The sequence below is a fragment of the Castor canadensis genome, chromosome 3, assembly GCF_047511655.1.
Source record: "Castor canadensis chromosome 3, mCasCan1.hap1v2, whole genome shotgun sequence".
In the NCBI taxonomy this organism is placed as follows: Eukaryota; Metazoa; Chordata; class Mammalia; order Rodentia; family Castoridae; genus Castor; species Castor canadensis.
The window spans coordinates 196,802,931-196,828,028 of record NC_133388.1 but is presented as its reverse complement, the minus strand read 5'-3'; the positions used below and the strand labels follow the sequence as shown (position 1 = coordinate 196,828,028).

The 25,098-nt window shown below is 50.7% G+C and overlaps 1 protein-coding gene across 4 annotated transcripts in view; it reads right to left on the bottom strand.

Moving 5' to 3' along the window:
• Positions 1–25,098, bottom strand: part of Dennd3 (DENN domain containing 3) — a 53,287-nt gene that overhangs the window by 16,852 nt on the left and 11,337 nt on the right. For 2 of the 4 annotated variants that reach the window (XM_020156919.2, XM_020156927.2), the window contains exons 5-16: positions 24,617–24,728; positions 21,837–21,956; positions 21,230–21,448; positions 17,281–17,402; positions 13,993–14,148; positions 12,322–12,418; positions 9,322–9,425; positions 8,641–8,840; positions 7,404–7,925; positions 3,410–3,669; positions 2,403–2,573; positions 894–1,023 (exon numbers count right to left, since the gene is read on the bottom strand). In XM_020156919.2, coding sequence (XP_020012508.1) covers positions 894–1,023; positions 2,403–2,573; positions 3,410–3,669; positions 7,404–7,925; positions 8,641–8,840; positions 9,322–9,425; positions 12,322–12,418; positions 13,993–14,148; positions 17,281–17,402; positions 21,230–21,448; positions 21,837–21,956; positions 24,617–24,728 — 2,213 coding nt within the window. The remainder of the gene's footprint in view (positions 1–893; positions 1,024–2,402; positions 2,574–3,409; positions 3,670–7,403; positions 7,926–8,640; positions 8,841–9,321; positions 9,426–12,321; positions 12,419–13,992; positions 14,149–17,280; positions 17,403–21,229; positions 21,449–21,836; positions 21,957–24,616; positions 24,729–25,098) is intronic. The other 2 variants (XM_074069304.1, XM_074069303.1) reach the window with 2 other exon arrangements.

The following is a 25,098-nucleotide window of genomic DNA, read 5'->3' as shown; positions in this document are numbered from 1 at the left end:
TTGTTTAAAACAAAAGCAAAACAGAATGTCTCAAAATACACATCAAGTCATTCTTACCCTTTTGGTCCTAGGCTTGAAAATCACCCTCCAAAACAAATACTCAAACCCGCACCCACCTATGGATAGCTTCCGGAATGGGAGAGCCAGGTGCAAGTGTGTGAGAAGGGAGGTGGGAGAATTCCTGCTGGGGAAGCTGGCCAGGCCAACTTAAAAAGAGCAAGAGATGCAGGCATCCAGGGCCTGCCCTTCTCACACAGCCAATGGGCCGGCCACACTCAAGAGTGGCCGAGGCTGTCCAGTGGGCGCACTCCTGACTGCAGACCCCAGGGACTATCCAGGCACTCAACAGGCTTCCAGAGAGTTCTAGTCTGTTTTAACCAGCCAACAGAAGGAATTCTATTGTTTGCAACTAAGAATCAGGACAAAACACTGCAGAGAAAAATGTAGTGCTGCCCAGCCAAGAAAACTCAGGTCTCCACGTGTTCTGATATGCAGACAGGGGCCGGGGCCAGGTCCATTATCAAGTGAAAAAAGGGAACATTCAGAACAACATATGGAGCTCAGAAATGAATTACACCCAGACACATGGCACACGCCTGTCCTCTAGTACCAGGAGGCTGAGGCAGGAAGGTCAAGAGTTCTAGTCCAGCATAAGCTGAATGAGTAAAACTAAAATCAGGCTGGTAGAGTGGCTCAAGTGGTAGATCACATGCAAGCATGAGGCCTTGAGTTCAAGCACCAGTACCACCAGATAAAACTAAAATTAAAATTAATTAGAAAACAGAAAAAGAAACCTGGGGTTGGTTCTAACTGATAAAAAAAATGCAAACACGGACCAGAGGAAATCAGTCAGACACATGTTCAGGTGACACGTCTGGCGTGTCACAGCTTACTTTCATTCTTCATCTTATCGAAGTAGGACAACTTGGAGGCAGCGTAGATGGCGCTGGGTGACTGCAGTGTGCCAACAACGGCGTCCATCAACAGGACATTTGTGAGGGCTTGCTGGATGAACTGAGGGTCCTAGGACAGAAGGAGGTGTAAGCTTCCCCTCAGCGAGGTACCAACACCACCCCTGGTCTCCTCAAGGAAAAACAAAACTGCGTCTGCTTGAGGCAACATGAGCGTTCCCGTGAATGACCAGGATCTTTCTCTCTTAGTTACACCAAATGGTGACACTTCACAGCAGGCCACAGGCCTTGCAGCCACATTACCTCTGCTGTCACCTTGACAGCCCCAGTGACGCAAAGGCCACAGGCATGTCAGAGACCCCTTTAAGGCCTGGCTGTATTCCAGTGAGACCACTGGGGCAGTCCTCCCACCATGGCTTTGGTGTGGCTAAGCATAAAACCAGATAGCTAGTCCCCCAAGTCATGGAATGCCAGAATCTTGGAAAGGATCCAATCCACCCATGCTAGTGACTGCGAACTTCCCATCACAAATGACAGTCCCCTGCCACTGGACATCCTATTCCTAATATTGTCACCATCTGGACGCCACCATCACCTGTGTTTCTCTGGTGACTGGTAGGGCTTCAGTCTCCCTAAAGCCTCATGATTGATTCTTGTGTGAGCTCCCTGTGTACAGCCTCAGCCCATTCTTCACTGGTTTCCTGTCAAACCTCACTATTTAGATGATGTGAACATGTCCCCAAATGCCATCCACCTTATTACTATGCGCTTGTCATTGGGGTAATCAAAACCATCAACTTCTTGGGTACTGGTGCCCATGCCATTAATCTTAGCTACATGGAAGGCTGAGATTGGGAGGATCGTGATTTGAGGCCAGCCCAGGCAAATAGTTCATGAGACCCCCCCCATCTCCAAAACAACCAGAGCAAAATGGACTAGAGGTGTGGATCAAGCAGTAGAGCACCTGCTTTGCAAGCATGAAGCCCTGAGTTCAAATCCCCATTCCATCAAAAAACAATCAAAAACATCAAGCTGGCCCAAAGTAAATTAAAATAAAAACTCCCTAGGACATAAACTTAACCCGAGGAAAGGAATCCAAGCCCCCCGACCCTGCCTGGGTCCTGATTGGTGACATGGGAGGGTATAGTCTCTCAACGCAGCATGTGCCAAATACACCCAGATGCAAAGGTGTGGACAAGGTTGGCAAAGTCCATCCCTCCACTCACTGGAATGTCACCAGAATGGAGGGGGACATGGCAGGAGGCAACTGAGACAGCAGCTCTCATGGTCTGCCACCTGTTCTTCCCCGGCGTTCCCAAAGGCAGCAGAGGCTGGGCTGGGTCATGGACCCATGGTGGCCTCCATGCCTGTGTGGGTCCTGTCATTCACGTCCTTCTGCCTAGGAGCCAGACCTGCACCTGCCCTGAGTTCTAACAGCTGAGCACTCCCAGGAGGCCCAGTGCCCACCCGCGCTGGGCCCTCGCCTCAGACCTTGTGGTCATCAGCCAGCTTCTTCCCGGCCCACATCTCCTTCACCATCAGGTGCCAGAGGTCACACTCGGATTTCAGGTTAGCCTCGAAGACATCCTTCTTGGACATCATCTTAATCTTTAAAGTGGGTATCCTCAGGAGGAGGAAAGCAACCGTGGTGCTCTTCACTTCCTGCAGAGGAGAGGGGGGGGGTCAAGTCACACACACAAGGGCCACTGGGACCAGCAGGAGAAAGGCATCAGAGGCTGGGAACCCAGGCTGGCCTCGGTGAAAGGGAGGAGGGACCCAGCCCCCAGATGACAGGACACTCCCAGTATATGTTGGCGTGACAGCCAGCAGTCGTCACAAATGGACTCATCAGACATCCCTCTCTGCAACTCTAGGAAGCCAGGCAAAGCAGGTGGGAAAGGAACGGAAGGATGGGACAGTCCTGATGCCACAGTGGTGGCGACCAGTCATAGCAGCTCTGCGGTGGCTGTCAGCTGACGGGGCAGAGCACTAACACCCCAACCCGCCTCTCCTCACCCTCTGAGGTCTGGGAAAGGAAGTGGAAGGCATGTACTGAGATGAATCAGGATCCCGATCCAGACTTCTACAAGGGGGAGAACGACTGGCTACCTTTAAAACGCAACATGAAAACTGCTACAAAACCAATGCATGCCAGGGAGCAGAAAGTGGGAGACGCCCTCAGCAGCCAACAGAGGTGGGCACGTAGCCGGGTCCCCCAGACAGGTTAATTCCTATACCTCCCGTCTCTAGTCAGATGGTCTCAGCCAGCCTTGCTTCTCACTCCTCGTTTCTTGCTTCCCAAACCCAGTCACCTGCACTGGAGAACTGGTTAAAGGATGAACGCCAGAGCCCTAAGCCCGTGCACACTTGGCTTGTCCCCTCCTGACCACAGCCCAGACAGAAAGGCACCATGCTATTCTCACTTTACAGATGGGTACACAGAGGCATGAGAAGGGCGGCCACCTAGCTGGGCTCCAGAGCTGGCCCTGGGCACTTACCTCTATGTTTCTGAAGGTGGAGATCTCCACGTAGCCTGGCCTCCCCTCAGTGAGCAGGAACAGGCGCTTCTGGGTCATGGCAATCTTGCCCACTCCACGATTGGTCTTCACAGAGCTTGACAGCTTGTAGACACACTCGTTTTTATCCAGGTGGTCCATCACCAGCGAAGGCAGGCTGACCTCTTGGGCCTCTGCTTCTGTCTCTTTCCAGCAGTTGTAGAAATCTTTGAATGTTTCTGGGTCAATTTGCTTCTGATGTCCTGCGTTTTATTTTAAGAAGAGAAGAGATTTCTTTGGGCCACGTGCATAGGGATCTTCCCATCACCTAAAGAAATAACGCACTACCCAAGCCAGGCAGCAGATGGCACTGGTACTCAGGTCTCTCGGGATGGAGGTGTTCTCAGAGGACCTCAGCCTTCCCCAGTGGCCCAAGATCTAGGCTGAGCCAATCAGCCCTTCCCAGTGGATAGGGTGATGGCCATGTACCCACAGCAGGCAGTCACAGTAACTTAGGATTTTGGGTGGGAACACTGGGACAGGGACACTTTTCTTTTGATACGATGACCTTTGTCACCATGAGAACTAGGGGCCAACGTCTTGGGGAAGCCAGTCCTAGAACAAAGCTAACACTGAAGAAACCAAATCTTTGGCAACACACCTACACCACTGGGTCAAGCCTGGCCAGAAACCAGTCCTACTCTGGTGCTCTGGTTGTAAACAAATAATGAATTTAAGTGTTCACACCAAGATGCCACAACTTTTGCAATATTAGCTGAACTCTGGAGTCAGGGAGGCCCACACTGAAGGCCAGAATCACTCCGCCTAGCAGAGGAGCATCTGCTTCCTCACCTGGAGGTAGGACAGGAGCCCTACCCCTGATGCTGCTAAGCCCGGCCCCCCTAATTCCCCAACACCTTCTCACCTCCAGTGTCTGTGCCTGCCCTGTGTGTCCCAAACCTGCCTGCTCCTCACTGTCCTCCAACGTGCAGTGGCTAGGCAGGAGAGGCTCCACCATGCTCCTGCTGCACAGCCGCCCCACTGGCTGCTGCTTTGCTCAGAGCCCAGAAGGACCTTTCTAAAGTGCAAGTCAGAACAAGTGGCCGCTTGTCTACACCAGGCCCAAAACTTCCCCGGGGTCAGGCCCCTGCCCCTTCACACCCCACACCCAAGTCATAGCAATATGCCCCCAAACAGGCCATGTTGTGTGTGCCCCTGCACATGCTTAAACTGATTATTCAGACCAGAAAACTCCTACCCATCCCTCAATACCCAGGTGACCACCCAGTGTGCAGCCTTTCCTGAGATGATCCTGGCTGGCGGACCATCAACCTGCACACACAGCTCCCCTATGGCAGCACTGCACTCAGCCACCACTACCCACCAAGAAACGCGCTCTGCAGCTTCCACCTCTGGGGCTGTTATGATCATGAGGCTTCTGCACAAACTGGAAAACTGAGGCATGGAGGGAAAGCCCTACACTGACAGAGCCTAGTGCCACAGCCAGGGACATCTGCCAGGCTTGGCTGCCATCTGTGTCTGTGGGCCAGCCATCCCTCCTGGCCCCTGCTCAGGCAAGTGCTGTGTCCCATCACCAGCCTGGCCGGAAGCCCAGATTGCACTGCATCCATTCCACAAGATGCCAACTATTGCCACAATGGCACTGGAACAACTAAGTCATCAGCACACAGCATATAAGGGGCCAGCTTCATGCACAGTGGGTACCATGACAGGCTCTGGAGACTTCCTGGACTTTTTTTTCTGACTTCCAGACAAGGACAGTCGGAGGCGGACGAAGGCGAGTCACCAGCAACGCCAGCAACAGAATGCTTGCATGGGATCGCCATCAGGTGGCGCCATTCTGATTTGATTCGTTTTTCTTTTTGCTTCTCTGTATTTTTAAGACGTTTACAACGGCTGAATTAGTCCTTTATGTTTAAGTTTGTTTTTCAGGTTGGGTCCCGCTAACTTTGCCCAAGAGAAGCCTCAGAACTTAATCCTCCTACCTCTGCTTCCCAGGCAGCCAAGATTACAGGTTTGCAACACCATGCAAGCCATTTTATATAGATACAGTAGTACTGGGGTTTCTGAACTTGGGACTTCAGGCTTGCTAGACAAGTGCTCTATTACTTGAGCTCTGCTTCCAGCTCTTTTGCCTTTTTGATTTTCAAATGAGGTCTTGCACTTTGTCCAGGCCAGCCTCAGACCACAGTCTTCCTACTTCTTCCTCCTTAGTGGGTGGGTCACAGGTACGTGTCAGCACACTCAGCCCTCCATACATTTTTCAAGGTTTCGGGCAGTGCTGGGAGTGGCACTGGCCTCAGAGTTCAGTGCTCCTGGGCCCTGGACACCAGAAGCCCCACGCGGGGCGGGAGGAGCAGGGCCAAGGATGCCCCATCACCCCAATAGGACCACAGCAGGGCTGGCCACGTGTGCCCACCCCCCACGGTTCACAGCTGCACAGCACAGCATGTGTGCAACCACCACGTGCACAAAGGCATCTCACACACCATGGCCAAAGCGTACACCGGCACACACCAACGGTCCCTGTCGCTGTACAGCCCACCGCAACCTCAGACACACAGGGCTGCTCAAGCCCACGTGAACAGAATCAGCATGCTTCCTGTCTCTAGTTTCAGAAAAATGTGCCAGGTGTGCACCTGTCATGTCACCCCCAAACCCCCCCACCCACATCTCAATAGCCTGCAGACAGCGTCCCGCACAAGGGCAGGCTACAGACACCTAGCTCCAGGACAGCCACCTTGTAGTGCCCCGAGAGCCGCAGTGTGTAAGGGAACACGGATGGGTCCTGACTATTTACACACTGACCATGACACTGTAACAATAATTCCTAATAAAATCTCAAGTGTGTGCTTATGTCTCATGAGTTACTCTAAGATGGTGACATGGGGCTTTGACTGAATATTGATATTTTTTAACATAGCCATTTGACCAAAATGCACATTTGGGGATGCTTTGTGCCAGTGACTTCAGGTGCTGGGATCCCAGAACCAAGGACCTCTCCAACTTAATCTCCAATATAAACGAGGTCACAAGGTCCACAGGGCCAGCAGGGGGCTGGGGGGGCACTTAAGGCTCCTCACCCACCAGGTCTGCCTGTACCATCCTGGACCCCCTACTGTTTCCAGGGCAGCCCCTTCCCAGACTCCCTTCCATCTGGGTGGCCACATGACATAAACCTTCCTGAAAAGATAGAAGGAGGAGAGGCCTTAGAGGGCAGGCCCTCTTCTACCTCTGGGGTCCACCAGCCACCATGTGACTGGGTGATAAGGCCATGCCAGGGCAGCAGAGGAAACAGAAGGAGCCTGGGCCTAAGACACCCAAGAGCATCAGGTGAGAAGCGTTGCCCTGTGAGTTCCAATGGCTGCACTGCCAGCTCAACCCCACATGGCAGAGGCACAGGCTCCTCCTGAGGGTACTGGGTGTATGAGAGCCCTGGGGCTTTTTCTGCCAGCACCTGTCTCCCTCCATGCGCCACACATGGTGCTACCCTGTACCCTCTTGCCTCCTGGAAAGCTCTGGCCCCTCCACTGATGCTGGACAGAATTCTGTCCACCACACCCAGCTGGGGACAGGCTGGCCTTTCATGCCTTTCATCTCTCTCCCCAAGCACGGCACATGGAAGTGACCACCAGCAAAATGCTCCTCAGAATCTGAGCCCACAGATAACCAAAATCTGCTCATGTCCCTCATATGCAGTGAGGTCATGTTTGCATACAGCCTGCACACACGCCCGTATACCTTACGTCACCTCCGGGCCACCTCCATCCAATATGATGGGAACGCTATACAAGTAGTTGTTTTCGGACTGTTTGGGAAGCAATGACACTTGAGCGTCGCCCTCAGCCTTCAGACACAAATTTTTTAAAGACATTCTTGGGTTTGTTTTTTTTCCCAATATTTTCACTCTGCACTGACTGGATTGCAGACTCACAGGGCCTTATGTTCAGTGGGTGCAGGTGGCATGAGCGCTTACCGACGGTCAGCGCATCAAACAGGCGGTGGATGATGGTGGTGTCCTTCACAATCCCGGACTCCTGAACCCGCTTCACAAAGTCGTCCAGCTGCATGTGCTGCTTGGGCAACTCAAAGTTCTTCACGGGGTCATCCGCCTTGGGGGCCTCACCTGACTTGTCCAGGACCTCAGTAATGAGCCTCTTCAGCTCAGGTGTCCGCTCAGCCTGGGCACGCTCTGGAGTGGACATGGATGCCACTGTCCCCTTAACAAGGTCAGCCGGGAAAATCCGTATGTCTGTTTTGTACAGGTTCTGGAAATCCAAGAGTGCACTCAGCAGCTGTCCCTGCATCAGGTGGACAAGACCACGCAGGTAGAAATACCTGGCCAGGAGCAGAGAGTTATCAGGGGCCAGAAGGCCCATTGCCTTGCTCAGCAGGGCGGCGAAGTCCGCGTAATATGCCTGCACGCACTGCCTCACCAGCGGGAAGTGGACGTCTGGAACCTTGAACGTGTATGTGGATTTAGGAACCACATCCAGAACTAGAAGATTAAGGGAAAATGGTGGATCATTAGCACAGACCTTAAAAATGAGCAGTGCCCCCGTCACTTTGTCCTGTCAAAGGCACCACTCCCAGGCCCCGCACACAGAATCTGCACACCACAGGGGTGAAATGAGAGCCCTGGTTTTGATTCCAGAACAAGAACAGCTAGCAGCAGCCAACACTAAGGCAGCATCACCATCCCCTACTGGAAAGGCGTGGCTGGCCTTGCCACTCGTCTGCATCTGTGGGTGAAAACCCTGCATGGCCCCCAGACCTGTTCTACTTTATCCCAACTTTAAAACCTACGTACCTGTTCTCTCTCTCCATCCTGGGACAGCCAACTGAAGGAGCACAGGCCACAAGGTCCTTTGCAGCCCCTGCCTCTAGAAAGGGCCTGGTGCTCACCAGAGGCCTAATGGTTGCTGTATGGCATCAGACTTCTGCATGTGTGAATATGCACTTTATGCACACACACAGCATTATCTATGCGAAAGGCACCAAACTGCAAAGTTATCTTTAGGGATGGCACTGGAAATACAGACGAGATCATTGCCTACAATAAATGTGGCTTGCAAAATGAATACTCTAGAGATTTCAAATAATTCCACTAAATTAAACATGCTAAACCCATCCTGCTCCTGTGAACAAGCTGTGGTCTCTTGGATGCCTTGTGGGACCGGAGCAGAGCAAGTGCAGGTGGGTGGCTTCCTCACCAGGGCTGCTGCTTTTGCAGTATGAACTGTCCACTATCCGGAGCGAGGAGTTCCTGGGTGGCAGCTCAGGCAAGGCAATGTCCTGCAGGTTGGGCATGCTGACCACCATGCGCCGGTGCGTGATGTGCAGGGGCGAGAATTTCCTTGAGGCCATCTTCTCCACCGTTGGCCTTCGTGGACTTATCAGCATCCCGTTTATCCTGGGGTGGAGAAAGCAGGGCTTGCTTCACTGACTGAAGAATGAGCCTCAGCTGTGACTGTTCCCAGTGTAATGGCTGGCATGGGAGAGCCTGGCACTCGAGTGCAAACAGCACAATGCCTAAACCCCACCTCATGCAGGGCTCAGGGAAGGAGAGCCTGAGCCCCACGGAGCCCACTGTCTGAGAAACAGCACATCACTCACAATTGACACATGCACACAAGATCAGGAAAAGCACAAGAAGGGCAAGAAGAAAGCAGGCTTCGCAACGGGAATGTGGAAGAAAGTGAAGACAAGGAGGGCATGACATGGACAGAGATGGGGCACAGCACACAGAGCACTCCCCCAAAAAACAAGGACACACTTAATGCTTGCCTGTCACGACCTCATGGTGAATTTCCAAACACCAGGCTTTTCCATTCAAATAAAACTGTGCTACTCAAACCCCCAGATCCCCAGGATGAAGCCCAAGGATGAAGCACCTGTCCTCCTCCGACTGGGTGTCCAGGTCCATCCGAGCAAAGGCATCCATCCTGCGGTTGAGCCGGGCCTTTAGAAAGGAATGGAACATGTAGGTGTCCAAGACCTGGAGCAGATGAGAAGAGGTGTCACAGACAGGCCTCAGGGTCCCCTCTCTCTCTGCTCAATGCCCACGGCAGCCCCGCCGACAGGAAGCGGAGGGCTGGGAGGGGCTTGCCAGCACTGGCTCCTCTGAACAGCAGTACCTAGAGGCCGGAGTCTCCACAATCTGTTCTAATCTGCCAAGAGCCCCCAAAGTTCACCCACCTATCCTGCATTCAAAAAACCACAAGTTCAAAAGTGCAGACAAGCTGGCCACAGAGGCATGGTGAGCCCAGGACCTGGATCCTGGCTTTTCACTAGATGCAGGCACCCACATGCACACTGTTAGGCTACACCTGCTGTCCTCAGACCACCAGGTTCAGGAGCTGAATGGCATGGGAGGAATCTCACTTCACAAGGGGACTCTCCAAACACTGGGGTCCTCTTTCTACCTGGACACCTACTCTCCCGACCATGGCATGTGGGTGAGAGGTGTGGAGAGGAGGAGGCTCACAGATCTGTGGGCCACCCAATGGAGCAAGGGAAGAGGTACCCAAATCCACACAGTACTGGGGTCCCAGGAGGGACTAGCAGGAAAACCCAAATGCAAAATGCTGGTGGGAAAGGGCAAGAAGGGAACCGGCCATGCAGAAGGGCAAGGGCAAACGCTCAGGTGGAGGCCCTGAGCCTGCACAGGTAGCCCTGCCCCAGCTAGAGGGGCACAAACTAACTTTGATCACCACGAAGAAGAAGACATCAAGAAGGTCACAGGACAGGGCAGAAGAGGTGGACCTGAGCGATGTGGAGGCCCCAGAACCCAGGATCAGGCCTGGTCCCCATAGTGCTCTGGGCTTTTTATCTTTGATTCCTCACGGGTAAACTGCTACTTGGACCTTGTGTGTCAGTGTCCCTGGTTCTAGTGGTCCACAGGCCTGTCCAGGGTGCCAGCATTTGCGTCATTGGTAGAAGGAGGAAGCAGCTTACACAGCAGCCCTCGAACTTACAGCTGTAGACCCACAGGATGCATGTGAACAGGGAGGAAACCATGAGGCACACAAAGCAAAACAGAAATATCTGAAAGAACAAGTGGAGAAAGGGAAAAGGGAAAGAATGGCAGAAAGCTGTGGCCTATGGTGACAGGTATGTGAGGGCCGCTTCATGTACGGGGCTGAGCCTATCAGAAATGGCCACAACCACAAGTCCACAACACCGGGCATCCTCCAGTGTCACACGGTTTCTCTGTAGTGCATGCTGGGTTATGGGTAATTTTTTCTTATTATTTTCTTATTTAGTGAGTATACACTGTGGGCATCAGAAACACACTTAGGAATATTAAAGAAAAAGAGGTGAGGGGACTTGCCAGTTTATAAAGCCAGCAGGACCTGAATAACGGAAGGGGTGAGGGCACAGGTTTCCACATCCACTGCAGGCCCTGCAAGCTCTGAGGGTGTGCAGGTGAGTGCATGAGTCAGGCCTCACCTTCCAGGGTTTCAGTTGATAGGACAGGTGCAGGGGGAAGCCACCTTCAGACTGCCACAGAGGAAAAAGTCTTCTGAAGAGATGGCAGGTGAGACCCAACAGGTGGGGCCTGATAGGTGAGAGAGGTGCCACTCCATCCTATGGCCTCTGCAGACAAACCCCCAGGAAGCTCCCCCCCGCCAACTCACATCTTGGTCTCTCCCTCCACCACTTCACAGAAGCCATCCTATGCCAGTCTCCACAGCTGCCTCTGAGCCATTCTGTCACAGTGAGTGGGACCTTCATATTGGGGACTTGCCAGCAGCGTGTGTCAAGCTCTCTCCTCTCCCTGGCTTCCACCCTACCACTGCCCAGGGTCTCCTCCTGAGCCCTGCAGCAACTTCTCACCTCTTTTCTGGCCCTCCTCCACCCTGACCTCCTTAGCAGGCCTTAGACTGAGCCTGCGCCTTCCTCTCTCCTCTCCTGTCCTCTCTGCCACTTGCCCTTGGTGACCTCACCGAGGCTCAGGACTTCTAATGTCAGTTAGGGGCCAGCCATGCTCAGATGCTGTGCACATCTGTCCACCTGACTGCTCAGCATCAGCACCTACATGTGGCATCAACATATCCCCAACCCCATCTCCTGGTCCTCTACTGAGCACTGAGCTGCTCACGCAGGGGAAACTGCACAGACCAGGCGGAGAAAGTTGGGAGGTTGAAAGCAAGATGACTCCCCGAGCTCAGAGGGTGGGAGTCACACACACAATGGCAGAGGAAAAGTGCTGGCTGGTCAGAAGGTGCTGAGGGCCACTACATCACACACTACTAAGTGAATGGTACCCTGGAGGGATGCTGCTCTTGACCACCACAGAGGCATGAAAACAAACACTAAAGGACCAAGAAGGTTGCAAGTAACTAACTGCCCACAAAAGCCAAGTCCAAAAAATCAAAGCAGGGATGGCGCTGGCTGGAAACCCTCAAAGGGCCAACCTCATCCAGGGACAGAGAGTCACAGGCTGCATGGGGATGGAGAGTGATGGGGTGATGGTGAAAGGCACTGGGATGGAAATGGGATGCCCAGACAATGATATGGGTACAGATATGCATACCTGTCACAGCCCATCAAACTGTCTATTGAAAATGGTATTTTGGTTTTTGTTTTGTTTTTGGCGGTACTAGAGTTTAAACTCAGGGCTTCATACTTGCTAGGCAGGGGCTCTATGCTTGAGCCATGCCTCCAACCATGGTGAATTTCATTTGTAAATTGTTTTCTAAAAGCTCATTTTAAAAATAAGATATGGCCAAAGGATCAAAAGGAACACGGGAAAACAAACTTTTTTGGAAAAGTTAATCAATAATAAAATATTAACAGATCTTGAAAGTCCTTACTTTGAGGACTGGTTAAATGCAGCTAAGTAAAACAGACTGAACATAGGCAGGCCTGTCAGAGCACCACACCTTTACCTGCTTGTAAAACTGCTGGTCCCCGACAGCTCTGGTCTTAAGAAACTCTTCACTATTGAACACTCGGTGCTCGTAGTTCAAGTGATTCTTCACCTCCCTAACAAAGAAAGGGGCAGCGTTAAGTACTGGAGTATTTTAAGTACATGAAAACACATTGCTTTTAGTAGCAGCAAGAATGATGGGCTCATTCTCACCCCAGAACAGGGTCTGGATGGACTGCATAGTCAGGCATAACTTTCCCCCAGCCCCTGGCTCTTTGTGCAAGTTAAGACTCAATAATCTGCCACTGAGGACACTGCTGAGTTAGGAGGCAGACACGGGGAGCTACTGTTCTCCCAGTGCAGACATCACTCAGCAAGCCCTCCCCTGCAAGCCTCTCCCCTGCCACCAACCATACCCCATTTCCTCATGTGATAACAGTCCATGGGATTTCAACACATGAGCTCCCAGATCTAAAATGACATCCTACAAAGAAGGTCAATGGCCTGCCAGGTCACGGTCAGTACTTATGTGTCTAGTGGAAAAACTGTTTCATCTAGGGACATAAAGTGTTATAACCTACAGCATATTTTCTTGCTTTTTTGTTAAGTCAACTCATTGATATTTTAAGTATTTTTTAAAAAATGCCTTGATCATGAAATATTTGTCTCTAGAGAGCAAAAGAAAAGCAATACATCCAGGACCATGTTAATCACACTCTTTGGCAAAGCAGTAACGCAACCTGTCCGAAATACACAATCCTGTTTTCCTGATAAATTATTTGCTTTATGTAAGTAACAACATCAAAAGAACCAAGCCATTAAGATTTCGATTTTGCAAGTCGACAGGCTCTGTGTTAACCCTCCCAAGTGAGCAGAAGCCCAAGAAACAGACGAGAGACGGTGTCAGGCGCCTTCTTTGCTACAGGTCAGGGAGAAAGCAGCAAGAAGAGGCAAGGATGCTGCAAGAGAAAGAAAAGAACAAGTAGGCAGACAGAAAAGGCCTGCAAGCATTTGCACTAACAATTATTGACCACCCCCACAGTACTAGAATTCCTTCGATGACTGTGCATTAGGCCAGAAAGCAGCTCTATTCCTATACGGTGCCATATGAAAATAAGCACACGTCACCATCTACTTAATGGATTCTAGCACCAATGCTAGGGAAGCAATCGAATGAAGAGGTGGCTAACAGTGGCACAGACAGGACCAAAGAGAAAGACAGAACTTGCTAAAGGGCAAACACTGAGTGTTCATCTGTCCTGAAGGTCCCCTTTTAGGGGCTGCCTTATGTGGTTTGGGAGTCCCTTGGAGATGACCCACCTGTGGAAATGAGCCACTGGGACAGACAACTCTCTGGTGGGCTTGTCATCAGACACTGCTTCCTGGGGGCTACCTCTGAAGCAGCTATCCACAGGGCCACTGATGGGACAGACAGACCTACAACAGGGCTAGGAGGGCACTAGGCAAGGTCAGAGTAAACTTTGGTATGTGGTTCAAGTGGTAAAGTGTCTGCCTAGCAAGCACCAGCTCTGCAGAAACAAAAACAAAAACCTCCCCATCATAAGCTGCTGGTCGTGATCGTGGAAAGGGAAACTTGAGGCAGGGCCTCTCTGGTTTGCTGAATGCCTTGGGTGGCCTGAGTTCTAGGGCCCTGCTGTCACCTGGAAGATGCTGAGTGCTCGTGAAATACCTGAAGATGCCAACAAGCAGCTGCAGAGCGATGTGCTGGATGTGGCAGTTAAGCGCCTGCTGCCAGGCTCGCCTGCGAGCTCGGCCCTCATTCAGGTCTGTGCTGGAGCTCAGGTGAGCAAGGTGCAGCTCAGGATGCAGCTGGAGGCTCTGGACACTAGAAGGAAGAAGACGAGGTCACAACGCCTAAGCACAGCCCCATGACTGCTGCTCCCCCCAGCAGGGCCGGCTGTCATGAGACAGACACTTCAGGATGCTGTGACTACCCATCCAGTCCTTAAAAACTAATGGCCAGAAGAGTTCATTCACCTCCAAACATCACTGCACAGAAGACTTCCAAATTCCTGAGTCCCACAGGGAGAATCCATGACAGGATATGTGGGTGTAAATGTAGTTTATTAAAAGTTAGGGAAGGGAAATACAAAGGGGAGCATGGTGGGTACAGGTGGAATCTGGAGGCCTAGAGATTGAGCTTCTAAAGCCTGTGCTAAACCCATGGACAGGGCAGAACCAGGTGATTCCCATCCAATAATCAATGAGTGGGGAGGGGTTGGGGGGGTTCCCTGCCAGGTGAGGGTGTCCCTGAGCCAGAGCGTGATTAATCTGAAATGCAGTATTAAGTCTCTATGAGTCCCAGACTTTCCCTAATTTCAGCCTGCCTCAGCGCCAGCCAGGGACCAGCTGTGAGACCAAGTCCGAATGATCAGTCTCAGGAGCTGGTGCAGGCCTGGTGGGGGGAGTTGTGCATTCACTCCTAATGTGCCAAGAAGTTCCCCACAAGATAGGTGCTCCCAGCCCTGGATGAACCAACCGTGTGATCAGACTTTACTGACCTCCCCAGCCTGGCAGGGTGGTGACAACTGCCAAGTTATCAGCACCAAACTGGCCTTTCATCCAGCAGAACACAGGAACAGAGCAGCTCAAAGAAGGAAATACCAGCAGCTCCCCTGCTCGGGGCATGAGGAGGAGCTGCCTAAGAGGCAGGGTCTTCCTGAACTTTCTCCAGTGCTGGAATGGCTGGATCTGGAGGAGAAGCCGTCCACGCCCCTGAACCCCATCCTTTCCTCCCACACATGCACTGAGCCAGCACCACAGCCCTGACCTGGGGATCCCTGCTCCTAACCTCAGGAGGGTGGGGAAGCAGCAAGTAGCTGTGACAAACTTCTGACCAAAGTGACAAAGACAAAAGAGCAGGGCAACAAGAAGGAGCTGTCCTCTGGGGAGGCTGGGGAAAAAAAGTCACTGCCCCTCATCCCTTCTGGCCAGACATCTATGTGTGCATGCATATCTGCACCCCGGATTCTGTGGGGGAGTCTTGGAGGCCCAACCATACACAGGTTAGTTCTGTTTTTAACAAAGTCCCCATGAGGACACACAAGAGCCAGCCCACCCCACATACCAAAGCTGGTAGCCACCTCCCACACCTGTGTGTTTGTATTCTGGAATGCCGACCATGCAGACGCAAGTTGGGAATCCTTGGGTAGAGCAAACACCTGAGAAGTTCTACTGACAGCTGGCCAGGTCAGTCCTGGAACACACCCACCACAGGGAGCAGCAGGGGCTTACCAGGAAGTAAGCGCAAGAGTAGGAATGTAAGTTTCGTCTTACATGTCACACAAGGGACATTCCCAGCATAGCTCCTCACTCAGAGCCTTGGCCCAAATGGTGGGTGGCTACATGAGGAGTCTGTGACACAAGCTCCCATAGGCACAGAGGGCAAACTTCCCCACTCCCATCATAGTTTGGTTTGGGGGCTTTTTTAATTGGTTAGGATGGAAGAAACCATGATAAAGGGTGCACTCACAGGCTGAGGGTCCCTTTTCCAACATGCTTATGGCTGGAGATGCGGCCCAGTGCTACAGCACTCTCCTAACATGCACGAGGCCCTGGGTTTTAGCCCTAGCACTGCAAAAAAAAAACCTTGGGACCAGAAGTGTTTCAAATTTCAGATTTTGGAATAGCTGCATACACATAATAAGATAGGTGAGCTGGCGGAGTGGCTCAAGCAGTAAGAGCGCCTGCTTAGCACATGTGAAGCCCTGAGTTCAAACTAGGAGGAGACCCAGGTGTAAACATGAGATTCATTTCTGTTTCATACACACCTGCTACATATGGCCTGAAGGTGATTTTATACAGAAATTTAAGTGACACTGTGTTTTGACCTGCTGCATGAGGTGGGGAGGAAATAATTCACTTGTTGCATCATGCTGGTGCACAGAAAGTATCCGATTTTGGAGCATTACAAATCTGAAGTTTTCAGATTAGGGATACTCAGCCTGTATTTTGCAAAAACCATCCAGGTTGAAGGAATAATCCATATGAAGGTAGAGTCAGAAATCGGGAAAGCTCAATCCCACAGCGTTCCACTCCCTCTGCTTCTGACTCCCCAACAGAAAGACAACAGCAGGGCCAGGGGAAATTAGCACTGCCCTTAGTGACCCAGCACAGCCTGGCTGTTTGCCACAGAGCCTGAGAGCAGCTACTGTGTGTACTCACACCCCACATACCAGCGTCACTTCTACCCACACAGGTATCAGGACAGTCGAACCCCACAGCTGCAAAGCAGGATGTCTCCTGCTACCATTTTACAAAACTCCTACAGAAAACAGTGCTCTGTGAGCAACTCCAAGGTAACCTGACTGCTACGGCTCATCAGAGCCAGGGTAGCCAGGCACCCCAGCACACACCACATCCTGACATGGCCAGCAATTACACTCCCCGCCCACCATGGGAGAGCGCAGGCCTCTGCACCAACACAGACCATAGAGCCCACAGCCTCAGTCTTCAGGAAGTACACTGAGGCCTGCTCTAAGCCAACGAAGTTTAGTGATAAAGATGATAAAAAACAGAAACAGCTACAAATCAAAGAATGGAAAATAAAGGCCCCAACAGAGAGCTGGGATAGACAGAGATGACAGGCTTAGGGCCAGGGACTGAGCGCCACAGGGCAGGGCCCCACTGTCCTGTCACTACTACATAGACCCTGCCGACTCCAGCATTTAGAGGGCTTTGACACATACCGAAGGAGGAAGAAAACCTGAAAGACCACAGCACAGGACCCCTGAGGCACTGGATAGTGGTCAGGAGATGCCACTGTCCCCCAACTCTGTTAGGTCATAATTTGTATTTAGACAAGATCAGAACAAATACAAATCACTTTTATTTAAAAGTTTTCACAAATAATGATATGTAAAACATCTATCAGCAACGTAAACTTAACAAAGATACTCCAAGTAGCAAATTCAGGATGTGGACAAAGCTGTTCTCAAACACACACTTTTTCCCTTACCTCTGAATAAACGTCTGTGCTGCCAGCAAAGGGACCTCAGGAATATCCAGGCCGCTGTCCGAGGACTGAGAACAGGTGATGCTCCCACGGTCAATGTCTATCAGAATTAAACCATCAGCTTCCTAGAAAGCAAAGATCGATGTGAGGGTCTTTGAACTTATGCACATCTTTAAAAATACACAACTATATTTTGCATTCACTAAGAATATCAGTGTTAAATTACCCTATTTAATGTGTACACACAGCCTATGTGTGCGGCCTAAGTTCAATCCTCTGTACCATGCAAAAAAAAAAAAAAAAAAAGTACACATATAAGTTATGTCATGGGCTAAATATCATTAAATATGTTTCTTTTTTTTCCTAATTGCGGTAAGGTATGCACACATGTAGCCTACCATCTTCACCACTTCCAGCATACAGTTCAATAGTGTTAATCACACAACTGTACAACCCCCACTTTGACCTCTGGCACCCACCATTCTACTTCCTGTCTCTATAAATCTGACTCCTCGAAGGACCCATCCAAGTGAAATCGTACAGTATTATCTTATCATTGCTTCTGTCACTTAGCAGTGTCTTCAAGGTTCACATGTATCATCACAGGGGTGAGACTCCCCTTCCTCATGAAGGCTGAATATGCCACTATCTGAGGACCCATAAGCCCTTCTCTTTGGGTCAAGACTCCAAAGCATGGCGTCCAGTTTTCAGCAACCCTGGTGCAAACACTGCATGGCGTCCTGAGGGAACATTCCAGAACTCTACTGAGTATGCCATCAACATTCAACACCCAATGTGTTCATCAGCTGCCCAAGAACCAGAGCACAGGCAGGGTCCTGGTCCAAGTGACCACACACAGGAAGAATTTTTGGAATATGTATGCAGGTTTCTTGTAAAGTCTTATCTGTGACAAAATATGCAAACAGTGGCACTGCCCTGGACCTCTGAGATTCTCAGCTCCTCTCTGAAGGCACCACTCTTGCCTTGCATTCTGGACCCACCTCCTTCAGGTGGCACGTGAACTATAAGCAAATATCAGCTTCCTCTTGACCCAAGTCTTACAGGGCAAACCCACAAAATCCTCCTCCCGCAAGGCACGAAAGGCACACAGCCTCGCCCTGCATAGGTGTCAGGCAGGAGGCTGGCTGGAGGTACGCCTCCTCAGGAGACTAGAGAATTGCATCCAGCTCACTCCTGCAGACCCACACCAGCCAGGAAAAACAAAACACCCAAAATGCCTTTGGTTAGGAACAGCTGCTGCTCCTGGAATCTTCCACAATGGATAAATCACTAAGCCAGTCTCCTGCATGATGGCTGACTGGAATTGCTAAGGAAATGTGTCAGGAGTTGCCTCCTGAGGAGCCCAAACAAGGCAGCTTTTTCCCCAGGAACAAAAAAAAGAAACACAACTCTAAGCTTCAGAGCCTGGCCTAATTTTTTCTCATCCACAGGGCACATAGGCTGATGTTTTTCCATTCCTTCCACAGAGGTCTGAATGGCCTTTTCGTAAAGTGTGTTTTCCCCAGGTGAGTCACCGGCTTTGGCAACAACACAGAAACCTGCCCTCCACTGGCAGGAGGGCTGGGCCAGGGCAAGCCCAGTGCCTCTTGCCTTTCTGGATACCTGAGGAAGGAAGCGCCTGGAGGTGGAAATTTGCTTTAAACCTCCAAGGAAGTAGGGCTGCAGGGACAAGGAGTCTGGAAGTGGACTGATCTCAGCCTGCTAAAGAGCCCTCAGCATTCTCTGTATTCTTTTTTTGTATGTGGTGGCACACACCTAAAATCCCAGCATTCAGGAGGCTGAGGCAGGAAGATCATGAGTTCAAGACCAGCCTGGGTTACACAGCAAGACCATGTCTGAAAAACAAGGTTAAATGTAAACCTACCCTGTAGAACTGCCAATGAACATACGGAAAGACACCCAGCACCTTCAGTCACAGGGAAACAAATGCACATCCAAACCTCAACCAGCTGCCGGCTTGCACCACTAGGAAAGCTAGAATCAAAAAGGACAACAGGGTGATGCCAAGGATGTGGAAAATAGGGACCTTCCACGCTGCCACCAGGGCTCCTCACACTTCAGTGTGGCACTGACACCAACACAGACCCAAGAGAAATGAAAACCCTATGCACACAAAACCCATCCACAAACGTCCACAGCAGCACTGTCGGCAGTCACCGAATGGCCATCAACCATCATCAAGCTGACAGCTGTCCATCGACTCTTCCAAAATATAGTAGTCATACAGTGGAGTCCCATTGGGAACCCAAGTCCTGACCGATGCTACAACCTCAGGATGCTAAGTTACAGCAGCCAGACACGGGAGCGTGTGTTGAAGGACTCACTCAATGAAATGTCAGACATGGAGGAGCCGCACGGCTCAGGGAGGACGGCACTGCTGATGCATCACAGGCTCCTGTGTGGGTAATGAAATGTCCACTGAGACACCAGTACCACCCTACAAAGGCACTAAAACTCACTCAACTGTACAGCTTACTTAGTGGCATATTAATCATATCTCAACAAAGTGCTTCACAAACAAATCCAGCCAGGCTCAGCAGCTCACGCCTGTAATACTAGCTACTTAAGAGGCAGAGAACATGGTTCAAGATCAGACCTGGCAAAAAGTTCATGAGGCCCCATCTCAACCAATACAAGCTGAATGTGATGGTGTGTGCCTGTCGTCCCAGCTATGTGGCAAGTAGTGAAATCCAGGCCAGCCGAGGCCTAAATGTGAGACCCTATCTCAAAAATAATCAAAGTAAAAACAGATGGGAGCATGGCTCAAGTGGTAGAGTGCCTGCCTACCAAGTGCAAGGTCCTCAGTTCAAATCCCAGTATAACCAAACAAACAAACACAAATCCACCTTGCCTGTTACCACTAGTGTTCTCACAGCATTTACCACACAGATCCACAGCAGATTGTCACGAGGACAGACTGCCATTTACACATACACCATCTCCAAAGAGCATTAACAGTCATTAGCTACCCCTTATTAGGCACCTACTGTGTGCCTGGTGATGTTCTTTTGCCCACTTGAGCCTCACCATAACAACGAGGTTGGCTCTGTCCTTTCACAGCTACTAGAGGAAGGGGTTCGATGCCTCGCCAAGGATCAGCCTCAGAGAGGAGGCACCCCTGCATTCAGCAGGGCTCACAACCCCTCCGATACTGTGAGCGGCACACTTCGTGTGCAAGCATTTCTCTAGGAGGAGGCTCTGTAATAGTAATGAACACAAGAGCTGAATGAAAAAAAAAACCTAGAAATGAAGTAGCAATAACAAGGGACCTGCCATCAACAAGCCTCAGCCGTGTGCCAGGTACTGTGTGGGGAGAAGAAGATTCCTCAGCTCAGAGCCCTTCTCCCAAGGACATGTCCCCACCCCCTTCACAGATGGGGAAACTGAGGCTTAGCAGAGCGACTAACTTACCCAAGGTTACAAAACTAGTAAGTGGCAGACGCAGGACCTGCGGCTGGGCTCCACCAGCTCCTGTGCGTGCACTGCACTCCCTAAGGTCACCAGAGGCGATGGAGCTACTCTGAACCTAAGTGTATGGAGAAGAGGCACAGGTTCTGGTTCTCAACCATGCACGGGCCTTGAACACGTCCCAAGATGGACAGAGGGATGACGTGAGAACAAAGGACACAGAACACAGTGTGCGCGCACACAGCGCCCAGGGCAGAGGAGGTGGCGCACAACACATGCACGCACGTGTGTGTGTGTGCGCGCGCGCGTGCACGCATACACGGACACGGCATGGTGCCCGAGCACAAGAGCTTCAGGACGGGACCGTGTGCTTGCTCATAGCACAGTGCACCCGCCCTTCCCTACAGAGCACTTCCCTTGCCTCTCTCCTGCAGTGCTCAGCACGGAGCGCCCCTGCAGCTGCCCTCAGTCCTCGCAGGGACTCACACAGCGTAATCTTGCAAATCAAATGCATGTACCTCACCTTGCTGACTTCTTTGAAGTGGTCGACATGGCAGCCCATGAGAAAAGATGTAGGAGCCATGACAAAGTCCAGCATCTGGCCCGACAGGATGGGCACAAAGGTGTGCTGCCACTGCAGCGGGTGGAGGTAAACCATGAAGCACTCAGCGACAAGTGTCAGCAGGGCCCAGTCCGAGGAGAAGAACACGATGCGTTGCTCCGTCAGAATGCACGTCAGGATCTGGGGAGCAACAGTGCTCTCTCATGCTTCCAGCCGGGCACAGGACTCGAAACATTTGTGAAACACCACCCCACAGAACAAGAATACAGACTTTACCCTGGCCTCTACACTCTTCTCAAAACCAACAGATACCACAAAAAGTGGGATTTTGAGGCTGGGTGCAGGGACACACCTGTTATCCCAGCTACTCAGGAGGCAGAGGCAGAAGGATCAGGAATTGGAGGCCAGCCTGAGCAAAGGTAGTGAGTCCCCATCTCAAAAAACTATTTACAAGTACGAATGCTGGTTGGGTACATTTGAACTTGCATTTTAACCATCTCTAATAAGCACACTTCTGACACCCCATTAACCAGTTGGTGTGAACTGCTCCCAGAGGGCTCCCACGTACCTGCAGCACCTTCTCAGGTCGGAAGCACAGCAAAGGGAGATGGAGGTCCAAGTCGATGATGGGGCTCTCGGGGTCCGCTCGAGAGGGGAACACAACCTGGAGCGGCTTCATATTAAATATCTGTGAGGACCGAGAGCCCCACAGTTAGAGGCTGACCGCACCCGAGCTCACTGTTGTGACGTGCATTAGACACTGTGCTGGAAGATGTGTCACAGATTAACACAACATCCCAGGGCCTGCACAATAGTGGGGAAGGTTCACACTTATCAGTACTTAAGGACTTTTTCTGCCTAAGTGGAACTCCAGTTCAACTCATCAGCCAGCGGGTCACTAGGCAACCAAAAAAAAAAAAAGCATCAACCCAGAAATCCGTCCCAGTCAGCTCAAACACTAAATCAGCTCAAAGGATTCTTAGATGGTGACATCTTACTCTTCATGTGCAGTGTGTGCTATATGTCCTCAGTACTTCTATCGAATAGTCCAAGCCACTTAAAACTCATCATCCAAAACCTTTTTAAAAGACCTTGTATTTTTCTAAACGACATTATTTTGAAAGAACTCATAAGTTTCACAGAGTGCCACATTACTTAAAGAACCCATCTGGGCTGGATGCAATTGAGAGGAAGGCAGGGATCCTCCAGGATGTGGTGCTACAGACAGCACAATTCGCCACCCAGGGTGCCCTGAGGCTCCTCTAAGGAGCAGAGAGGAATGACCTGGGCATAAGCAGAGAAGGGACTGAAGGGAAAGAAGCAACAGGGCCTGCAGGGAATAACAGCCTCCCGAAGGCAAAGCATGGAGGGAAGAGAAATCAAGAGACGGAAGCAAAGTACTAAGTCAGGAAAAACGGTAACAACAAAACGCCCACTCTCCAGACCTCCTTACCCACACCTGAGTCACTCCTCTTAGGACGTGTGCGTGCAAGGAAGCTGAAACAAGAAAAGCCTGTCACAAGTGGAAAGGGTGCAGCAGCTGGAGAAGGAGCTCAAGAGGGAGTGCACTGGTCCAGCAGGTACGAGGCCCTAGGTTCGATCCCCAGGGGAGAGAGAGACAGAGAAAACACCAGCAAGTGCTTCTCAACAACAACTAGAGTCTCTGTGGTTTCCTGCCAAGCAAGGAACAGTATAGACATGTTGGTTGACGCCCTGGGTTCCATCCCCAGCATTGCAAAATTAGAAATAAAAATATAAGCCTTATTCAATTATGTGAAAGTCTTTTTTATATAAAACAAAATAAATGAAGTCAAATTCTCTTGGTTCTGACATAACAATCGTAAAGTTTAGATGAAAAAAATCTCAAAATTTCAAAAAAACAAATATGTCAGTCAATTAAACATTAAAAACAAAAGCTGGCCAAGTGCCAGTGGCTTATGCCTGTAATCCTAGTTACTCGGGAGGCAGAGGGCAGAAGGATCCTGGTTCAAGGCCAGCCCGGGGGGCATGGAGGGGCAAAACCCTATCTCAAAAGAAATACCCAACACAAAAAAGAACTGGAGGAGCGGCTCAAGTGGTAGAGCACCTGCCTAACAAGTGTGAGGCCCTAAGTTCAAACTCCAGCGCCACCAAAAGAAAAAAACACTGGCCTCTCTCCCTTTCCATTAGTACATCACACAAATGTGCACCCCAACACACACTCAAGACCGTGATCTATGACACCTCTAGGTTGGCACTGCTGGCAGTGGGTTCCAGAAAGTACTGCTGAGTCGGCCCCTGTATCACGTGAAAACCCTGGCCTACGCTGGCCTCCTGGATCCCTTCAAACAGTAGGCAGGTGGTGTCAATACCAGTGATGGGGTCAGCATCCCTAAACCAAAAACCCAAAATCCAAAATGCTCCAAACCCCAAAACTTTCTGAGCACTGACAGGAAGCTGCCCATGGAAAATTCCACATCAGACCTCATGGGCTGGGGTGCAGTTGAAGTGCAAGTGTTCTAAAAATACTGTACACAGTGTGTATGAAACAGGGAATTCTGTGCTTAGACGTGGGTCCCATCCCCAAGACGTCTCATTAGGGAGACGTGAATATTCCAAAACCTGAAAAGATCCCTGCCCCGAGCACTCAGATAAGGGATCCTCTGTCAGTCAGTGTCGTTGCAACACCAGTGGCCCTGGAGTGGGAAGATGCTCACTGAACGTCTCAGGTGTTCAAGAGGCATCGTGAAAAACAAAACAGGAAGCAGGCCATGTGTGGCTAAAGCACCCTGCAAAGCTGAGCCCTGCCAGCTGACATTCAACAAGGGCACGCGGGCTGCCACCTCTCCACCCAACATCACCCTGGCACCTTGTGTCATGAAGGAGCAACTAGCACTTCTCAGAATAGAACCCAGCCTGGGAAGCGTTTGCCTATTAATTCTAAGAATAACACAATGCAAAAAGCAGTTAGTGGTCATCAACCGCACTGCACAGGAGAAGCATTAGCAAATTAAACAGAACGCCCAGTAGCGAAGACAAGTGATCAAAGGCGGGTTTCAAAGGTAGTTAGAAGGACCGACTTAGCCTGAAGGCCCCGGGTTCCCTGCCATCTCTGAATAGCAAGGAAGAAGCTGGCAAGTTAACAGCGAACACCATCCCAAACACGTGCTCTGCTATACCGCCCAGCACGGGCCACATGTGTGCTTTTCATCTTTAGAAGCGGTATATAAGACACACCTACATGGACCCTAAAGAGCATGATCTAAACACAGCTAAAACTTAACCAGTGTAAAACATTCAAGCCATCTTCAACACACTACTTTTACTATTTACAAAGAGAAACACAACACAAGTACACATTTCACTTACCAAATGGAGTGGTCCAGGTGGTGGGCTGGGTATTAACGACAGTCTTGCAGAGAAATCTTTTATGTAATTGTCAACTTCAAAATCTTTACAGAGCTTCAGATGAGTCAATAAACTGAAATTCAAAAACAGGAGTCAAGTCAGAATAAAAACAAGACCCTAACTGTCATCCTCAGCATCGTTTTTTATGTGCTGAGAAGGGAAACCCAGGGATGGCACCTCATGCGTGCTAGGAGCGCTCTACCTCTGAGCCCATCCCTAGCCCTGACACCAGCATTTCCAATCAAGCTGAAATCTCCTGCAGGGTCTGCATGTCCAATTCTGCGCCTTCCTCATAAGGTATAGGAGAGTGGCTTAGGGTGGGGGTGTTTGGAAGGGGCAGGGGAAGGGTTTTGCAGAGAGGCTGGTCATGTTTTTTTCTTACTCCAGATGCCAGTCTCATGGGTGTATTCAACTTGCAAAAAACAGAAAAGAAAAAAGAAACA